At 41.3% G+C, this 20,698-nt stretch overlaps 1 protein-coding gene across 10 annotated transcripts in view; it reads right to left on the bottom strand.

The window, feature by feature from the left end:
* Positions 1–20,698, bottom strand: part of NIN (ninein) — a 113,650-nt gene that overhangs the window by 82,913 nt on the left and 10,039 nt on the right. For 6 of the 10 annotated variants that reach the window (XR_010839560.1, XR_010839561.1, XR_010839562.1 and 3 more), the window contains exons 4-5: positions 10,602–10,683; positions 396–485 (exon numbers count right to left, since the gene is read on the bottom strand). Coding sequence is in view for 6 of the 10 variants with exons in the window: in XM_059056562.2 (XP_058912545.1) it covers positions 396–485; positions 10,602–10,683 (172 nt within the window). In the remaining 4 variants the exon portion in view is untranslated. The remainder of the gene's footprint in view (positions 1–395; positions 486–10,601; positions 10,684–20,698) is intronic. The other 4 variants (XR_010839563.1, XM_067028478.1, XM_067028479.1 and 1 more) reach the window with 1 other exon arrangement.

The following is a 20,698-nucleotide window of genomic DNA, read 5'->3' as shown; positions in this document are numbered from 1 at the left end:
CAGATCCTCAAAACAAGGGTTAATTGATTAGATAAGAACTAAAAGAACAAAACCCTTCCTTTATCACCACTGAAACCATGTTAGGGGGTAGCTATTGCTTTGTAGCCTCCCTGGGAGGACTGGTGATCCTGCGTGACTAACTTTGTCCTTCCCGCTCCCATGCCCTTCCTCTGGGATAAGCTTAGGTTTCACAATTGTGGTCAGAAACATCCTGAAAATGCTTGGCAAAGCTCAGAGTGAAGTATTTATGCTTGCTCTATAATTTCTAGCAATATTTATATCCAGCTTTTTCAAAGTCCCAGCCAAGTCATTTTACTAGGTCGAGCGATTCTCTTACAGGAAGTGTTCAAGCACACAAAAGTTATATTGAAAGTCGCATGCATATTTGAAGGTACCTTTTATCAGAAGACAGTGTGTCAGCTTGTGAGCATTCAGGAGCGGCCCAGACACCCGAGCTACTTGTTGGCAGCTGACACCCACAGATGCTAGTCAGATAAAAGGCAATGTAGAACCATCCTTAATTTATTACATATTCTTAAATTTTAGTGGCAGACAACAAGATACACCATTAGTGATGATGGGGGTTTGGAAAAGATTAAAGGGAAAATGTATAACGTCAGAAAATGGAATGTGGGATTTTCCCAGTATGAGAACATAAGTCATGGTCTGAGGAAGGAAGTGGCAAAGGAACTCTGAATGTATGCTGCACTTTTTCAGAGGAAAAAAAGCAGTGGGGCAAAGCCACAGTGTTAAAACAAACAAACAAACAAACAAACAAAACACAACCCACTGAGATTTAATCCAAAATCCACCTGTGGATGAAATATTTACTACTAAATATTTCATGTTGTGTAGGGAGCAGTGGTAGATTTGAAATAGCTCTTTTTCTAAGCAATGAAAGATAACAGACTGTGAAACAGGGATCCTGTGGAGTTTTGGTTTATTTATACACTTACTTATTTTTGCATTGCCAGGAACTTTAAATTCTTAAAACTCGAAGTTAATATCTTTCACAGAATGTACATACATCACAAAGTCAATTTCTAGAGAAATCGATTAAAATGTAGAATCTTTTTGAATAAAGATACTAGCACAAAGGAAAAATGGCGCATAAAAGTTTCCTCGTAAGAAATTTCACAAAACTTCCATACAATAAAGAATTACACTAATCAGACCAATTACAAATAGTTATATTTTAGACTTGAACACACTCATACAGCCTTCTTTTATTCACAGCATCAGCCTCATTGTATTTACAAGATAAGAAGGCGAAGAAAGACATTAAGTAAGGAGATCCAGAGAGAACATTCATGGTCAACAGGCATTGTTGTGCTAAGCCTTTGAAAACTCCAGTGTTCTCCTTATGAATCTCAAGCAGGGCTTTACAAGTGCACAGCAGCAGTCCACCAAACAGGAGGCCTTAGTGGGGATTTCAAGACACTCTTGCCCACCCAAATTAAAGAATGCCTTACCCCTCCCTTACCATGCCCAACAAAGACTTGCCAAACCGCAGCCCTGGGGAAAAGTTTCTTTACTTTATGAGCACATCCAGATGTAATGTATGCATTTCAGGGGTTTATCCTGGAACAATTTTATCTATGCCAGATAATATAGGGTTATTTAATTTATTAAGAAATGAAATTATTTACATACAGCTTCCTTTAACATAAGTGTAAGTAACTGCACCAATCATAAGCTCCAAGGAGGGACATGAAATGCCAGTGGAAAAAAACCCAAAATATAAAGGACTGCTTGTGCTTTCAGTATTTTATTTCCTTGAATGTATACTTATGATTCTACCTGGATTGTCAAGCTTCTAAGCCATTTCCCCTTCTTTCCTATTTTCCATTTTCCCTATTTGGCATCACTACATAAAAATACAAATGAGATTTGAAGGAAAGCAGACAAGCCCAGCCTGCCCAGAGGAGTCTTAGACTCCTGGAGACCCTGGAGAGCTCACAATGAGATGCACCAAGAAGAGAAACTCCAGAGGTGTGATAATGTTCACTTTCCAGAATCAGGATGAACCACAGTGCACACGTATGACTTGTGACCAGAAAGGTCTTGCACTTATAATGAAAGAAAAATTGAAATTCAATGTTAATGAGAATGACCACTCGGAACAGGCCAGCTGCAGGCAGGGAAAGCAACCAGCCACCCAACTGTCCTTCCGCCTCTCCCTCCCTTCCCCCCTCTAACTGAGCAGGGCAGTTCCCCTCTGTACTCTCTCCCAGAACTGCCCCAGCCACCTGTGTGATGTGGATGGTCACTTGGAACGCTCAGTTCTTCCAATGACCAAAGGCAAAGCAATGAGGACCCAAGAGGAAGCTGAAATCGTTACCCAAAAACCTAAACACTATTTATTCCATCAATGCTTTTCTTGAAACACACAAGGCTTAGGACATGGGATGAGGTGCCATCCTCAGCACATACATGGGAAGTTAAAGGTGAGTTCCAAAGATGCACTCCAGTATTAGGTGGATTCATTTAACTTATATTTATCAGACACCTGCCATGGGCAAAGCATTCTATTGTACTTGTTGGGGGATAAGATGGATATTTTATCACTTTTTGATTCAAACTTCCCTGTTTGACCTGAGGATACTTCCAGGATGAAGAAGAAAGCCCTGCCTTTACAGTGCTGATCTTCTTGTTTTGGAATTGCTCACGTAGACCCCCTTGCTTTCTACTTCCCTTCCTGCCCCATTTCGTTAACCTGGGAAATCATTCCCAGAGACCCCACCCCCTTCCAAAGGACCTGGGCACAGGGGGATCACCTGAGGTCCTCTATACTACATTTCTGCTGAACTCACAGGATTCCTGAAACCCCTCTGAAAATAAGGAGTCAAAAACGAAGCACGTGTAAACCTCAGGACAAGCCCCCCACGAAGCTTCCCTGGAAGAGGCAGTCACGCAGCAAATGAGCACGACCAGCCCCTCTGCACCTCCCACCTCCTCGCCTACTCTGAACTCACCGTTGCACAGGGCTTACACAGTCAGAGTGCAAACCCACACCTGATACTAAACAAGAGAAAAGGGAAGAAAAGAATCAAAGGGGAGACCAACACAGAAGGAGACAGAAAGAGAGACTGAGACCAACAGCAAGGGAAGGGGGTGAGGGACAGAAGACAGGCAGAGAGCTGGAGGCCTATGTGGGGATGGGGGAGGGGAAGCAGGAAGAACTGATGGATTGGGGACCAAGAGGTAGGAGAAGAATGGAGTGAGGGGCCAAGAAGGAGAGGAGAGGAGGGTGGAGGTGAGTTGGAGAAGTGGAAAGAAGAAGGGATGGGGAGGGAGATGTCCCAAGGAAGCTAGGGGAGAAGAGAAGCCAAGAGAGAATGAATGACATAAAAAAAGACACCCGGAAAGCCTTCGGACACTATCAGCCATTCCTTCTGCTTCCCAGTGTGCCCTGCCTCTGCAGGGACCATCAGCAGGCAGGCTCCTCACCCCAACACTTTGTGTGCACACAGCCCTTGCCAAGGCAGCTGCTTCCAAGCCACTAGCACCCCACTCCCCAATCATGCCTTTCTTCCAGAATCTTCACACGAGATGCAGATGTCAACTGGAGCTTTCAGGTCCTCCCCAGATGCAATGACAGAATTTTAGGAGCAGTCTTCACATCAATTCTTACCAATCTGAGTGATGTTTCCTGCAGGAACACAGGGGCTTCTGGGCACAAAGGTAATAAGGTGGTTCTGATTAGCCTTGCCTGGAAGGAAGCGTCAAGGGGAAGGTTAGCACCCTGCAAGGGTGCTGAGGATGGTGGATGGTTGTGGTCTGGCAATCCCCAGGGCTGACTGGTCTGATCAGATGGTCTATCTAAGCCCTAGAGCAGGTGAAGGTCTGTCAATAAGAAAAACTCTTCGATGGGCTTCCCTGGTGGCGCAGTGGTTGAGAATCTGCCTGCTGATGCAGGGAATACGGGTTCGTGCCCCGGTCTGGGAGGATCCCACATGCCGCGGAGCGGCTGGGCCCGTGAGCCATGGCCGCTGGGCCTGCGCGTCCGGAGCCTGTGCTCCGCAACGGGAGAGGCCACAACGGTGACAGGCCCGCGTACCGCAAAAAAAAAAAAAAAAACAACAACAAACAAACAAACAAAAAACTCTTCAAGTTGATAATGATGATGTGATTGTTCCCCAATTTTCTTCCCAGGAGGATCAGCCTGCCTGCATCTTGAGCCATTTGGGGGATAAAGGCAGAGATTCACTTATCACCTAACTGAATCCTCCCCATTGTTCAAGGCTCAACTCAAAACTCATTTCTTTCAAGTAACTACTTGGCACAAGTTTCATGCAATGTTTTTTTCTATGAATTTAGTGTAACCCATACTGTTGATAGCTCCCGATTTAATGATCATGGTCATATTTTTCTAAAAGCATTTTACATGTTAGAATTACCTACCCAGCTGGACTGAATGCTTTCCAGGTCAGCAGTGCTTCATGGAAAGAGCCTGTGGGCTCTGAATTCAAACAGACCTGGACCCTCTGTCCTTATCAAGGTGAGGAGTACCTAACGTCCTGAGGCTTGGTCTCCTCATCTGGAGGAAGGGAGAACAACAGGAGTTCCATGCGGCAAGGTCACTATTCTGTCAGGTAGCTCCTGCCCTGGATAGTGTCCTCCCACCCAGACTCCTGGGGGTCAGCGGTGGCTCAAAGCCAGCAGAGCAGAGTCAGGGAGAGCCTCACAGCCCCCAGGCCCGCAGTAGATTCCTTGACCTCATTTGTCGCTATGGGTAAGATTACTGGCGAACACACAGTGACGACATCCAGTCTTTCATCTCAGAAACTGAAGCTGCCTCCATCTCATTCATGCCCTAATTTTCTATTCCATGTCATCTCCTTTCCCTTCGTCAATGGGCTGACATGAGAGGACACACCAATTCTCTAAGACTCCCTGTAGAAAACTACCATATTCATGTCCCCAGTTTGGAAACCTTCTCATACACTGTAATTGAAATAAACTTACATCAGCACAACTCCCAAGCAAACTGTTTCATTAACAAAATTCTCACCAGCCCTATTTATTTAATTTTAAATAACAGGAGTATCTTTTTTGCACATACACATATTTTTAAAAGAGTGCCTTCTTACTCCTTGTAATATCGTAACAATAAGTATTCTTCTATAGGACAGTTGAATAGTTGCTTAGTCTTTGATTACACAGATACATCATAACTTGCCTAACCAAAATACAGTGTCAAATATTTATTCTTGGGGTGGGATAGGGAGGGTGGGAGGAAGGGTGGGAGGGAGGGAGACGCAAAAGATATGGGAACATATGTATATGTATAACTGATTTACTTTGCTGTAAAGCAGAAACTAACACACCATTGTAAAGCAATTATACTCCAATAAAGATGTTAAAAAATATATATTTATTCTTTATATATATATATATATATATATATATATATATATATATATATATATATATATAGTTTTTTGGGTTTTTTTTTTTTACTATTTTAAATGACTATCCTTACACACACATCTTCATGCACATCCATAATTATTTCCATAGCATAAAATCTGAGAGTGGCATTGATTGGCCAAAGGCATTTTTGTGGTACTTATTGTTTTACATAATTCTAGGAAGGTTTTATCATTTTACATGACCACCAGTGGGTGTGAATGTTTCCAGTTCCCTCTGACCTTAGGAAATGGGTCCTCACACCCTCTTTTGATAGTGGTGGTGGTTAGTGGTAGTGATTTTACCTTACTTTTAATTTTTGAAGAAATTTTCTGGTGCTCACTGTCAGCATCTCATACATACCAAAGGAACCGAGGACTAAGCCCTTACTCAACCAGAGAAAGGACAAGAGAACATGCCTGTTGGGCCATCTGTGTATATCTCCTAAAAACAGGGTCCTCAGCCACAGTTCAGTTCAACTCCGAATACAGCTGCAAGCACAAATCTTCAATCACTGCAAACCAGGATCTAGCCCACTGTCTGGCCATGAGACCTGCCTTGCTGAGTGAAGGAAGAGATATTTGTTTATTATACTTATAGCTTCCCAAAATATAAGGAAAATAACTAGAAACAGGGCAGTTTCTGGAATTAGTAATGTTTATTACCAAAAAAAAAGAAAGAAAGAAAGAAAAAAACAATCATCTGCCGTGCCTTTTTTTCTAATGATTTGGTTTTCCCAAACCTGAGTTTTCCATCACCAAATAAACAAAGGAAAGATATTTTACATTAACCACATGAGGGAAAGAAAGAGCTTCCTGCATTATGCTAACATCTACTACAGAACACAAATCTAATGTAAGATGCATCAAACAAGGACAAAATCTCTGGAGAACAGATCCAGACAGCATGTTGGTGCCATGTAGCTTAGAGACTGTGCCAGCATTTCCATTATAAAAATCCTATCATCCAAAGCCATAGCAAGCTGAATAACTAATTAATAATTAAGGTGTCCTCTTTTTCTAGGAAAATAGTTTCAAAATTAAATTGTACACATAGACATGAGGGAGCTATGCCATTGGTGATGTTAATCAGTTTGGAATTTACAAAGGACTCTCTACATCCCCAACCCATTTTTCTGACCTTATCTGAATTGCAATACTTTTCATTGTGTACTATTGTTGTTTTAGGGAAAAAACTCTCCTAGGAGTCTTAGAATCATACACATCAGCGTTAAAAAGATGCTGAAAATCATCTAGTTCGTACCCTCTAATTTTAAAAATAAAATTATAAATGGCAGAGACGTTATAAATGGCACAACCCAAGACTACATAAATAATAACTTAATTCCATCTCCTCTGACATCCTATTATAGCTTTGTTTTTGTATTATTTATATACAACTGCCTTTTATTAGAAGAATATGAAAGCATGAACTATACTGGGCATTTGTCCTTAGGAAGCAGACCCTTATAGTGTCAATTTATGTTGGGTGAAATTTTATGGAAACACAAAGCTAGCTTTCTCATAAGTGTAGATGTCATTTAGATATTAGGAGACAACAAACTGAATCTTGGAGCTGAATGGATTTTAATTATTTTCCAGTACAACTACATTCACATACGAGGCAACTGAAGACCACAGAGGTTGTGACGTATAAGGCCACCCAATTAGAGGAGCAGGGCCAGTATTTCATAACTCCTGGTTCAAGGGTCTTTCTACCTCATCAAGCTGGATTTTCCATATTACAGTCAGGTGCAACATCTGATCATTTTAACTTATAAAAATCTTGGATGTTATACAATAGCAATTCATGACCCACTCAATGTCTAAGGCTGTGCACAATGGCCCTCCTATTTTTGCAGTCACCTTCCATAGTTTAAGGGTAACCTTTTCTCTCAAAGTCCAGGAGGTCCACTGATTTGAAAAGGCAAGACAAAAATACAACAGCCCTGGCCCCTTACGGTAGAAGATGAATTAAGTACTGAACAGCCAAATAATGCTGAGGACACAGGCATCCCTGTCACTAACGATCAGGTGAAACTTGCTCTTATTTGCTCCTTCCTTCTGCCTCTGGCCGCTTGTCAGAATCTTTCTGGCCAGGCTGCACTGACTGAGGACTGTTGCCCCCAGCTCGTCCATGTGAGGGTTAATATCCTCCAGCCAAAGCCTCCTGGAGTCCCATCCCTTGGTGATACAGTGTCAGCATCCTCCTATGCTACTATCTGTGAGACTTCAACTAAGCCACATCCCTCTTTGAGCCTCAATTTGCTCATGGATAAAATGGCAGCATTTGCTCCAGCCCTACAATCATACGGTCTATGATTTAAGGGATAGTTATTTTCATAAAGGGGAAGGAGGGGGAGAACTCAAGTGGCCTCTTGATACACAGCATCTGAGTCCTGATCCTTCTTTCTCTGTCTCTTGCCAGCCAAGCCAAGCAGCCTATGGGGGTGGAGTCACATTTTCAAGTGGGTGGGAGAAGATCTTAGTGGAAAGCAATGCACGATCCCCCAAAACAACTGGAAGGGCCAGGGAGCGATGGGCAAAAGACAGAAAAAGCAGAGATTCTCAGGAACAAAGAAGGAATGACTCCCAGCCTCATATGAGATAAAACACTCTTAAGGCACAGGCTCAACCCTAGATTTTATGCTGCCAGGCCAAACGTTAGGAAGTCGCATACTCGCTGGATGAAATGCTATAATTCCTTTGCTGCTTCATTACACTGATTTGGGGCAGCTCTGTAACAAAGGTTTGCTGCAGCCCACCCACAGGATGGAGCACACGGTGAACTATAAAAATCCTTCTGCGTGTCCCCCTGGAAGACTGGTCCAAATGATGGCCTCAGCCTGCACAGCACTGAGGCAAATACACAACTGTGAAACTACCGCCTGGAGCTGAATTCATAAACCTTACTTCCCAGCTGTTACCAAGCTCAGCCAGCCATTGTCTACCTCCCCATTATTCAGAGCCCTCTATGGGGCACCCTTCACATCTGTGGTCACATCAATCTGTACATTTATTATGACAATCTTCTGGCAGGTGACAGGAGATGTTTTGAAGAAAAAGCGGCAAAAGGACCACGTGGACTAGTGGTAGCACTGCCCATTCCAAACCCATATTATAGGAGTACAGAAGAACACTGAACTTAAGCTTATGTTACCTATGCTCATATGAAATAAAACAGATGTGGTAATGTCACCATAGCTCTAGTCAGGGTCCCTAGATTTTGCACTATTGTCATCAAGATGACAACCTTGGGGCTTCCCTGGTGGCGCAGTGGTTAAGAATCCACCTGCCGATGCAGGGGACATGGGTTAGAGCCCCAGTCCGGGAGGATCCCACATGCCACGGAGCAGCTAAGCCCACGCGCCGCAACTACTGAGCCTGCGCTCTAGAGCCCGCGAGCCACAACTACTGAACCCGTGTGCCACAACTACTGAAGCCCTTGTGCCTAGAGCCCGTGTTCCACAACAAGAGAAGCCACCACAATGAGCAGCCTGCGCACTGCAGCGAAGAGTAGCCCCTGCTTGCTGCAACTAGAGAAAGCCTGCGCACAGCAACAAAGACCCAACACAGCCAGAAATAAATTAATTAAATTAATTAATTTTTTTTAAAAAAAGATGACAACCTTGATTTTAAATTTTTATTTATTTATTTATTTTTGGCCGCAGGATCGTAGTTCCCTGACCAGGGATTGAACCTGGGCCCCAGCAGTGAAAGCGCCAAGTCCTAATCACTGGACTGCCAGGGAATTCCCAAGATGACAAATTTTAAAAAGCAAAACTGCCAGTAAAATGTGAGACCCCATAAGAACAAAAGTTCATGTTCCAGCAGTGGTCACCTACAGAAATTCTACTTTTTGTCTGGAAAATATCTAGAATGTAATAACCTCCCTCCTAGGCTCACTGGGGGCTTGCAGAGAGCTCTGGAAAGCCTCAGAGTTGGCAATAACCTTAGCAAAAAGGGGGAGACTCAATCTGGAATCCAAAACACTGCTAAATGCAGAGTTCATACATATGACACAAATCTGGAGCATTTCAGAATATACAATGAAGAACTAGATCACCAGTGAGGATAAGACGTGAGTTCCCATGTGTGCTTCTTCTAAATAGGTCACACTGAGTGACTCCTTATAGTGACAAAATGTCCATGATTTCTCCTCAGTCTCAGAACTGGACTATATTTTTAGTGTCCTCTTTTTTAGTGAGCAACTCTATGGGTTACAAACACTGGTAAAATCTGTAGCCACCACCACAATCAAGATATAAAACAGTTTCATCACCCCCAAAATTCCCTTGTGCCTTTTATAGTCAACCTCTAATCCTAGCCCCTAATAACCACCGATTTTTTTTTATAAAACCGGACTGTATTATAATATAAATTTCAATGCTGTTTTAGACTTCCCTTTAAATATTTACCATATTTCATTGATTCTAAGACATAGCCTCCCCCCACACACCCCTAGATTAGAATATTCTGAAATTATTATGTGTCTTACAAACAATGGCATTTTACCATTATAATTGAGAATAATTTTTCTTTTTAGAGATATATAAAATGATGATGTATCATAATCTATGGTGCCTTTAAAAAAATCAGTGAAGTATAATTTTTCATTTCATAACATTCATTGGATACTTACTATGTGCTAAACATCCTATTAGGCACTAAAGATACAACAACAAACAAACATGGACCATAAGGAACTATCACTCGAGAGGAGATAGAAAAACAATTATAATGTAATGTGATAAGGTCTGTAACAGAGGGCTATCCACTCAGTAGGACTGAATAAAATTATCTCTTCATTGACCAACCTTGTTCTTTCAGACAAAACTCCCCCCCCCCCCCCAGTTCATACTGTTCCTCTTTCACAGGAAATGAGGAGGGAGGAAGTACCATTCAGCCCCACCTCTGCTCATTCTTAGAATGAGTTTTGGCCACACCATCTGACACATCTAGGAACAATCCAGTGATTTCTTCCACAATTCGCCGCTGTGGTAGAGAAGGCTCATCTTAGTGTGCAACAGCTGCAAGGCTTTTATGACCATGTCAAAAGACCAAAAATAACCACTCAATCTGTGGGAGGAGGATGCCCCAAAGCTTTCACAGACATGCTTTAAGGTCCCCAAATTCTTCCCTGGACAAATTTTAAAGCAGAAGGAAGAGAAGAAAAGTTAGTGTCCTTACCTGGTTCTTGAAAGTGTTCTTCATTTGATAGAGTTCTAGACAAGATAAGTATTAATGCTTCTTTAAATTGGTCAAAATGCACCTAAAAATAAACAATTCAAAAGAAATTCAAAATAGTTTCCACAGCCTTAAGGAAGCAAATCCATCTACAAGGTTCCAGAACCATTTGTTAGCATCTAACAGCCTTGAAGTGAGTCATATAACCTGTTTTTCTTCCCTTTTTATTTCTCTAAAGCACTAAAGGGAAAATAGGCTGATCATTTTACACGCCAGTGTCACCGACACTAATATCAATATTTATTCAACCTTGAGGGGGAAAACTACACAGCAAAACCCTCTTTATAAACTCAGAAAAACATAGGTTTTGAATTCTTAGCTCCTTTAAGTTTTCTAAACAAGACCAGAAGAGAAAGACGTTAGGTTAGGTACTAGAAAAAACTTTCCAAGTAAATGAACCTCTGTAACAATGTCCCAAAGATGCTTTCATCTCTTAACATATTCTAGAAGAGAGTAAACTACCTTTCGAAGATGACTTGAAATACAGTCTTGCTTGAGGCAGGAATAGGTTATATATTTATCTCCCAAGGCCCCTGTAATTCTATAAACAAATAGAAATCAATAGCAAACACAAAGAATAAAAGAACCTTGGGAAGCATTCTCCCGAATTCTTAAAAATACAATTACCCTGACTGAAGTAGGAAAGAACCTGAGTTTCACTTAAGTGAATACTCAGAATTGGGATATTACTTTGGTTAAAGGGATAAGATAGTTTTCTTTATGGTCAAGTACATTCTTCTATAACTTAAATTTACATGACATCACCATGCGGCAGAAGGGAGAGATGGTATTTCTTCTCATCATAATTGCAGTTTAATAACGTGGTGCCTATTTATACAGAATCCTGTATGTAAATACAAAGTTGGTAAATTTATAACTTGTGCTGCTATGGGTCTCTTTAGACATCATTACACAACGTTGCCTAGGAGATTAAATATAGTGACAGATAAAAACCACTTCTGAATTAAATGGGGAAAAGCAGCGAACCTTGTTAGTTATCTAAACAACGAAGGAAACCAATCATATGTCTGATTCATGCAAATCAGTGCAAAGGAGAGGAATCCACTGAGATTCATATGTCATAAAATAGCATATGCTTGCAATTTACCACTCTCTCCTAAAGAATATGTGATTTCTCTACCACATTCATTTTGATTACTTGAAATTGCTTTCTAAAATCATATTCCTTTAGATCACACAGACTAAAAATCAGCATATTTATGGAGCCAGAGCAGAAGTCTGTTCAGGAAGGGAGGGCATCTGCTAAAGAGCCAGGGTGGTACAATCAATGAAGGACTAAAAGATTACAGAATTATAAATTGTGCTAATTAGGTTTCATAGCTGATGAATCACAGAAAAGCCTGGGGGAGGAAGGAGAACTAGGTTCTGCCAGAGTCAGAGATGGGCTTCAGGCACCGTGGCATCCAGCTTCAGTTACCAGGGGCAAGGCCATCTTCCCAACCAGCCAGCCCACAAACAGCACATACCCAAGCCTCTCCCCCTCAGGGGCATCTCCCACCCTGGCATCTACTATTTCCTACCAGAATCATGCTTTCCTTTTAGGGTGGGCAGGAGAAGGGTGAAGAGTGAAAGCTCTAAGCTGGGGCAGCTGGGTCTAGGTCCTGACTCTGGCTCAGCCACTGTGAATTGGCTCAATTACCAAACCTCTCCAAGTTTTAGTTTGTTCCACTTGAAAAACTGGATATCTAACAACTCATCTTTAGGATTCATTCAACAGATATTTACTGGGCCACTGCTATGGGCCAGGCCCTATCCTAGGCCCCGGTGATAGAGCCACCATGGAGCTCATAGTCTCAGGAACTGTCACAGGGAATCAGGCAGGTACTGCTAAGGGCACTGCATGTATTTTATGTTATTTATACTACCGCCTCCCTCATAGTGGCTTTAGGGAGATAAAATGAGAGTTATGCAAAGTGTCTAGAACTTCCTGGGACTTGCTAGGTAGTCAGCAAGTGGTAGTTAACACTACTAATAGGACTAGTAATGGAGGTGACTGTTCTCACCACTTTCACAGAGAAACAGGGCCGTATTTCACGCAAAGCAACTGGCCATGAGAGTGACCCAACCAGCCAAGTGGTAGGGTGGGGGTGACAGCAGGAGGCCCAGGAGCCTGCCTCCCTGCAGGACCTGTGCAGCTGGCCAGCATCAGAGAAATGGATCCGGTCTGCTGTGTTTAGGGACCCCAACTCCGAGATTCTCCTCTCCCTTAGGGTATCAGTGGACATGACCCAAATGAAACCGGAGTCCCTCACTGCCACAATTAATGAGTTGAACAGAAGGAGGCTCCTGTTTCAAAAGGGATGTGGTTGCCTTGAGACTTTCACATTCTTTATATCTGACTCTGTGGGTCTCTGCTGGGTCTCCTCAACATGTCAGTTTTGATAGAGGTCATTGGAAAGAGCCCTTCGGAATTTAGTCTTAACACAGTTCAACTCGGTGAGGATTAGCCATGCAGGTAACTCAGGGGTTTCTGTATCTCAAGTTTACTTCCCCCAACCTCCAAACATGACAAAGACGTCAATAACCTAGAAGTTAATTCTAACCAACTTCTAAGACTTCATTATACCAGATTCAAGGGACACTTAGGCCTCATACAAACACACCCACTTCTGAGACAGTATGTACCTCACTGACACAGAGGTTGCTTCTCTCTCAGCCTCAGTCATCTAGAGCATGGCAGACAGTCGGGAAGCGAACAAGTGGTGTCCAAAGCTGAGGAAGTGTCGTAAAGCCCACTCGCTCTTCTTGTAGAATACGCCCTGGAACCGACTCAGAAGCTATTTCTTCTCACTCTACATGATTTATTATCAGCTTCATTTTCCTGCTTCCCAACCCCCTACAGATTAGAAACAGCAACTAAAAGACAGGGACACTTCACGGTAAGTACAAGAAGTAGCTACTGACATACTGGGATTGAGAGAAGACATTAACTATCCCCCCTCGAACAAAAGTAAAGTATAATTTTAAAAAGTTTAAATTTTTAAAAAGACATACGCACTCAAAACCTAATAGGTTGGGGTTATTTAGTATTGAGGCAAGGATCTACCGTGCTGCTAAATAAATCCTGAGGGTATTGTTCTTATAATACAGAAGAATAACTGACAGACCAAGAAGATTTTAAATGATCAAGAATAACCTCATGATGTTTATTATACTATTTGGTAGGGTAAAACTTTAATAAAATTTTCTCAATCCCCAATGGTTAACCTCTTTTTAATTTTTTTTGAAGTTTGCCACTAAATGGGGTAAGAGATCCAGTTATTAGAACATTATATTAACGTGAGTTCTGGGAGCATTACTGTAGGCTCATTCTTTCCTGGACATTTGACCAGTTGAATCTCACAACATCCATGAGAGACGGTCAAGGCAGGCATCCCTCCTTTGAACTGAGGGGAGAGAGGCTCAGAGAAAGCATGTGCAAGGCCACCTGAGAGTTACTGGGAGAACTGAGGCCTTCTGAATGGACTCATCAAAGTCCAGACACCCTGCCTGCCCCAGGCCCTCTTCACTCCTGGTCTGACCTCTCAGGGAAATACCTCTGCTGCTCCAGGTCAAATCCTCAACTTTACACAATGTCACCAGGTACAAAGTAGGACACTAGGGACTCAGAGGACACAAGAGCAAGAGAATATATAACCTCTGCCTTCAAGTGGTTTATCAGCTACACTCCAGATTCTAGAGTGTGGGAGGGTAGAGTGGGGAAGAAGAGAAGAAAGTTAATTAGTAACTATAATACAAGGCAGAACCTGGCAAATGCTTTGAGACAGACAAAAAAAGCTCATAAGGGCCTCTGATAAATGAGCATGTCCTAGTAGGCCAGGAGGGATGAAAAGAGGGACAGTTTTGTGACATTTGACTTCTCCAAGATATTTACAGGCAGAGCTTAAAGGTTTCCAAAATGGACTTAGGATGTATTAAATCAGCCACAATTTAGAAGGAAAAAAATCTATAAAAAACTAAACATAATTATTAACTCATGGGTTCTTCATAATCCAGCAATGTCTATCTGGGTGACACCCTTCTTCCCCTACAAAAAGAATCTAAAAATCCAAAACAAAAAACCTGGCAAGCTGATCAAAAAACAATTGGAGCAGCTTGAAGTCTTAAATTGACCTTTATTTTCCTTCTTGTGAAGGCAGAGACACCGGACCCTCTGCTTTAAATAGCAGTAAATTCCACATCTTTCGAAAGAGTTCTCTAATAAGGGCAGGTGACTACTATTTTCCATCAATGCTCATGAATACAGATGGGGCAGAAAAACCCCTCAGGGTTTTTCACAACCCAGAACCAAAATGTGAATAAACGCCCTCTATTGTGAAGAAATGCATATCAATGGGCTCACTCAGTTCAGTCCCTGTAATTTTTAAGTACCATTTTTTTCTCCTCCACGGGAGCTTCACTATTGTATTCTGTTAAAATTTAGAAATCTTCAGAAATATACAATGCAATTAAATCTCACATGGTAACCAGCTTTCGAGAGCCATGCATACCTTGGTTGGTACCCCCTCACTTGAATAATAATTGCCACCATTCATTTTACGAGTATTCCTATACCTTGTATGCCTCAAAGGGCAGTTTGCAGCGATGGGAAAATTACGTGACCGACTAAAAACACATATGACATTTAAACTAAATTAACAGGAAGACTAGTTAAGTCTGATATTTTTTGTCATGTGTCACCACCGCTTAATAGAAATTTACCTCATCACTTTTCCTCTCCAAATTTCATAGGAATGCTTTTTGAGAAACATAATTTGCCTTTCTGAAAAAATAATTTAAGCGCAGCGTTAAGAAACAAATTCTATTTCAAACCACACACAAAAAACCCTGTAACAGGAAGTAGAATGAGGAACTTAACGTTGCATGCAATCATGGAGATCAGATGCATACAGTTTCCCCCATGTGTGCAGGCAGCACTTCAAACAGACCTGAGATGAGAGGGCTCAAGCCAGCGTTCAACGAAGTGCGCTTATTAGACCAGACAGAGGCCCACGTAACTCTCATCACACTTAGGAGGTTTGCAGCCATTAATACACAGGGAAATCAAATAAAGGACATTCAAAACATTAAGTGTTAGCTAAAATGGGTATAGAAATATGGACTCACCAGAAGGTCAATGTAGGGGAAAATAACACTGACAGCATTATGCAAAGAGAAATGACACAGAAGAACAAAGGGACATGGTTTCATAATGAAAGATACAGTTACAAATGTTTTCTCCTAAATACAGCATTTGGGTTATTGCAGCTTAGTAGTCATTTACTGCAGACAACGTGGAGAGAGGCAAAGGCCATTTTAAGAGGTGGGTTTGTAAAACCTAAAGCGACTGTGTGAAGTTGTACTCCAAGATGGATCCAAGGAGCCCTGCCTACAGATAGAAGCAGATGCAAACCACCGCCACACAAGAGATTTGCTAGCAAATCCATTCCCTACTCGAATGAGCTTTCTCAGGAAATCATTTCTGGGAAGTCACCATTTATCAAAAACCCACTCTCAGTGTGTAAGAGATGGAGGGGGGCAGTATACAGGGAGACACAGGACACAGTAGTTAACTGTGTTTCTGGCTCCTAGATGGGCCTTTGATACACATGCTCTAAGTCAACCTCATCCCAATCTTATAGGGAGGGTATTATTTTTCCCATTATAGAGATGAAGAAACTGAGGCTCAGAGCATCTAAGATAATGTACATACATGGCTAAAAAGTGGCAGCAGTCAGTACTTGAATCCAGGTCTGATTCAAAGACTGCTCCAATAGCATACGGCATCCATGTGGTGGGGGAGGGAGTTTGAGGATGGGGGTGGGTTGCAGGGGATGGAGAATGAGATCCATATTTGCATATGTGGAGTCTGAGGAGGCTGTGGAGACATGCATTCAAACTCAGGGACTGCGAAACCTGGGTTCCCATCCTGATGCTGCTTCAAATGAGTTGCCTGACCCCAGACAAGTCACCATCTTTTTCCAAGTTCTGGGTTCTAGGTTTCTCTGTCACACAGATGAACACTGAAGTCTAAAATCTGTGCTGGACACTGAAGAACTTTAAGTTCCCTCCATCCAAACAAGAAGCTACTCATAAAAGTATAAATGGAATACTGCAGAAATCTAATGAGCATTCCTGATCATACTTTCTCTGGTGAGAGTGACAGTCATTACTGAAATAAAGTAGGTAGAGAAGAACAGCCATTTAGCACTTACTCATACCTCTTGTTGAGAGTAGAAGGCCTTCCCAACAGGCTGCTGGAAGGCCAGCCCTCCCCTTTGCCCTCGCTTTATGTCAAACTAAATACCTTGCGAGGTTCACAGTATACAACACCAAAGTCAATTTTGCAGTGAGGTTGACAAGAAAATGTTAATAAAGAAAAGAAGCAAGTCTTGCAGCCTCTTAATCAGAAGGTCTTTTTGTCTATAAATGTGAACTATAGACCCTTAGGAGTTCAAATCAACCCCACAGAGTCACAAGACCAAAATGGAATTAGAAAATATCCCTCACTGTTTCAGGTTAAACAGTAAGGTAGATGGCAAAGGTCTTCAGACATTTAAGAGATGTAATGAGAAATGTTCCCACCTTTCCCTCCAACTCATTCAAAAAGCCCAGATCAATAATATGAAACAGGAGCAGGAACATGGGGTGGTTATAAATAGGCACTGCTTGATGATCAAGGGTGATTTTGCACATAGAGAACAAGTGCAAATAATCACCACCAGAAAGTACTGCTGTACTTCTGATTCACTTTTCAAACAGTTAAAATGTATATAAGTGAAAGAAATCATAAAAAGCTGAATGAAGTGGAAAAAAAACAGAAAATCGCCATATACAATTAATCATGATGTTTACAAAAGAACACAAGCACTTGAAAATGAAAACTGCAAAAGCTGAGTGGAATTATATATTTGTACAGTTATCAAATTTTAATACAAAAACTTCCAAAGTGCCTTTGATGAGCAAAGTCCACACACCTATGGGACTCTTTGGAAGCCAATGGTAAGTTCTGCTACCACGCGGCTTGTTCTGATTCTAAAGAGGGTCAAGAACATGAAATATGTCAGCATCTAGATTCATATTAAAGAGTAGAGCAGGGAAGCTCAGGAGATGGGGGGGCAGCTTTGTCTCAAAGTTAGTATATTCAATAAGGAAAGGAAAATGTATTTCTAAAGCTGGACCTAACGAAAGGTTTCAACAAAACCAAGGTAAGTTATCATCTTTAGGTTCTGATTTCCAACAAAGGAAATAGAAAGGCATGTGGAAACACTTCCTTTAAAAGGCACCATAAACAGGAAGCACCTACAACTGGAATCAATTGCTTGGACGGAAACCTGGTTCAATAAGTGAGTTAACATGGTTCCCTTTCTTAAATGTTTGTAGTATTTACTCACAGTACTATTCACCTGCCAGGAATATTACCTGACCAGAGACTATAATTTCCTCACTGTTTCAAGGAATCCCTTGTCTTGGGGGTCTGACCTACCTGACAGGTCCTTAACTGATGACAAAGATACGAATGGAGCTCTTTTGATAACCTAGTAGGAAACACCTACCAGCAACGTCCTCTTTCCTTTAAATCAGTGATCCACAATCTTTGGGCATTTCAAACATTTATAGGGTAACCACCATGCTCAGGGGAATATGGTTTCAAGTTATAAAGCAAGATCAGACAGATTAATTTGAGGGTAAATGGCCCATTAGTAAAATGCATGAAAATGGCAAGTCGATTTAAGTTACTTTCCTTGACAACCATCATAAAAAACATTAGGCTTTAAAAAAGAAAAAAAAAAAAGGACAAGAAGTTATGAAAGATGGATCTTAAGATAAAAAATAAACAGATAATATTCATATTCTTAGTTGAGGGAGAAAATGCTTTTTACCTTATTTCTTTTTCAACAAAAATGATTAATTCAGCTTAATACCAAAGGAGGTAAAACTTAGATGTTTTCTTTTATTTAAAAATTATACTTGTTATGATATAAAAGACAAAATTAAAACCACAAGCATCCAGGAGGCTGATGGGTACAAATGTGTTCCAAAAGCCAATTTAATGGAAAACTTTAGTTTACAATAAACATATAAGACCATTAGAGTGCTGACATACCGGACACACACAATACATATTTTTTGAATTAAGGAATAGATGAATATATTTAGGTTTGTCATGCTGTTATTCCTTTCTCCTTTTTTATTAAACCAAACTGCTAACTCTTACGTATTTTTCTATAAATACCATCTAAAGAGAAGAAAGACGGCTGGTATTAGAAACAGCTTACAATTTTATAATTTTACAACTTATGATTCCTATTCAATATATCAGGATGGTAGAACTTAGAATTCTCCAGTGAAGTCTAAGGAATTTTTTTTCCTTATAATTTAAAATTGTAGACCATATAGAGTATCTTGACAGCATATGGCCCAGTTTATGTGATCATCTGAGGAGAATAACTCAGTTTCATAGAAAATGCAAATCTAACAGTAGTGCATTAATTCATGCCAACCCTGCTCTCAAGACAACCACCAGGGACCTCCCCCACGAAATCTATATGCATACATCCATTTAACTTTGATCACTGGCTCACTAAGTAAATATCAGGCTACAGACCACTTAGGTATTCATTATTTGCAGGCGAAGAGCAAACGTAAAGGCGGGCTGGTAGTGTCAAGTCATTAACGAATCAATCGATAACTGGTCCCCTGTTTTAGTCTGCCAAACGAGGGCAAAGATGTGCAGCATCTGGAGAGCAAGCTGTCAATTTGCTGCCAGGGAGCAATCTGTTTACAGCAGAGGGTTCCATTATTTACACTGGCTCTCAAGGAAACGTGAAGTTGTATTATGTCTTCTCCGGCTTTAATAGGTGTGAAAACAGATCCCCACTTTGATCCTATTCCTCAGATACCAAAGGACTGAGATCCCCAAGGACGACAGTGAGAAACGCTACTCTGTTGGCTCCCCGAAGTCTCTGAGATTGAGGCAGACCTAGAAAACATTTGAGTGCCTTACATGATGAAGAGCAAGTAGTTTAATTCTCAAAGCTCCCATTTCTATTGCTTTCAAAGCAAGATTTTTAGCATTTTTTTAGGGATCACATGTATTCACAAGCAGCTAATCCCCCCAAAGTTACCAAAAATGGTTCTAATTTTACAAAAACTCGCACTTTCTTTACGTGTGAGCCCTGTTAAATGCCACCTCCACGGTGCCAGGCCCCCAAGAACATCATCCTCTGTACATTGACTTCAGGATGATCGCCACTCCTGTCCATCTCACGTCACAGACAGCCAATACACTGCACTGTATCTGAGGTCACCTGCCCAAAGCTTCAGCTAAGACACAGTGAAAATGAAATGAAGAAAAGGAAGTTTGCTCACTGGAATAAAGTTGAGTTTCACAGCTGCTTCCTCAATTTATACCACGTGATAAAAACGAACATCTACAAAGTGTCAGCAATGGCAGCAACAGAGCTATAAAAGTACTGCCCATTTTTCCTTCTCATCATGCAAAAAACCAGCAGCAAGGTTCAACTCAAAGCCATACAAATGATGCTCTCAATTTTAACTATGAGAACTGAAGACACTATCACGTCAAGACATCCTTCCCACTAACAACAAGAGGGAAAAAAGGACCCCTTCTCACCTCTTACTCATCTGTGACTTGATCTACGGGGAGAGAACATGACTATTTGTTTTCGTATGTAAAAGCTAATATCAGCACACACGCACATCATAACAGCAAGCTGGCTCTTCCTGGCAATGGCAGTTTTCTTACTGTACTTTCCTTCACTTCCATGGAAATCTCAGCGCCCTCTCTTGATGAGTGTGCAGTCCATAAAACGATCCACAAAGAACAAGGAAAGCACTGGAAAACATCCCGCTGTTACTTTTTTCTCTTTTCATCTAAGAGGCTCAGGGTACACCTTCATTCCAAGCACAAATTAAAGAAGGCCCTCATCACCAGAGCAAACTGCGCTGCTAAGTCACACCCATTACTTTTTTTTTTTCCTTTTTCTTTTTTCTGTTTATCAGGTTAACAGCTAAGA

Source organism: Kogia breviceps, chromosome 3 (genome assembly GCF_026419965.1).
Source record: "Kogia breviceps isolate mKogBre1 chromosome 3, mKogBre1 haplotype 1, whole genome shotgun sequence".
In the NCBI taxonomy this organism is placed as follows: domain Eukaryota; kingdom Metazoa; phylum Chordata; class Mammalia; order Artiodactyla; family Physeteridae; genus Kogia; species Kogia breviceps.
This window is presented reverse-complemented; position numbering and strand designations above follow the sequence as displayed.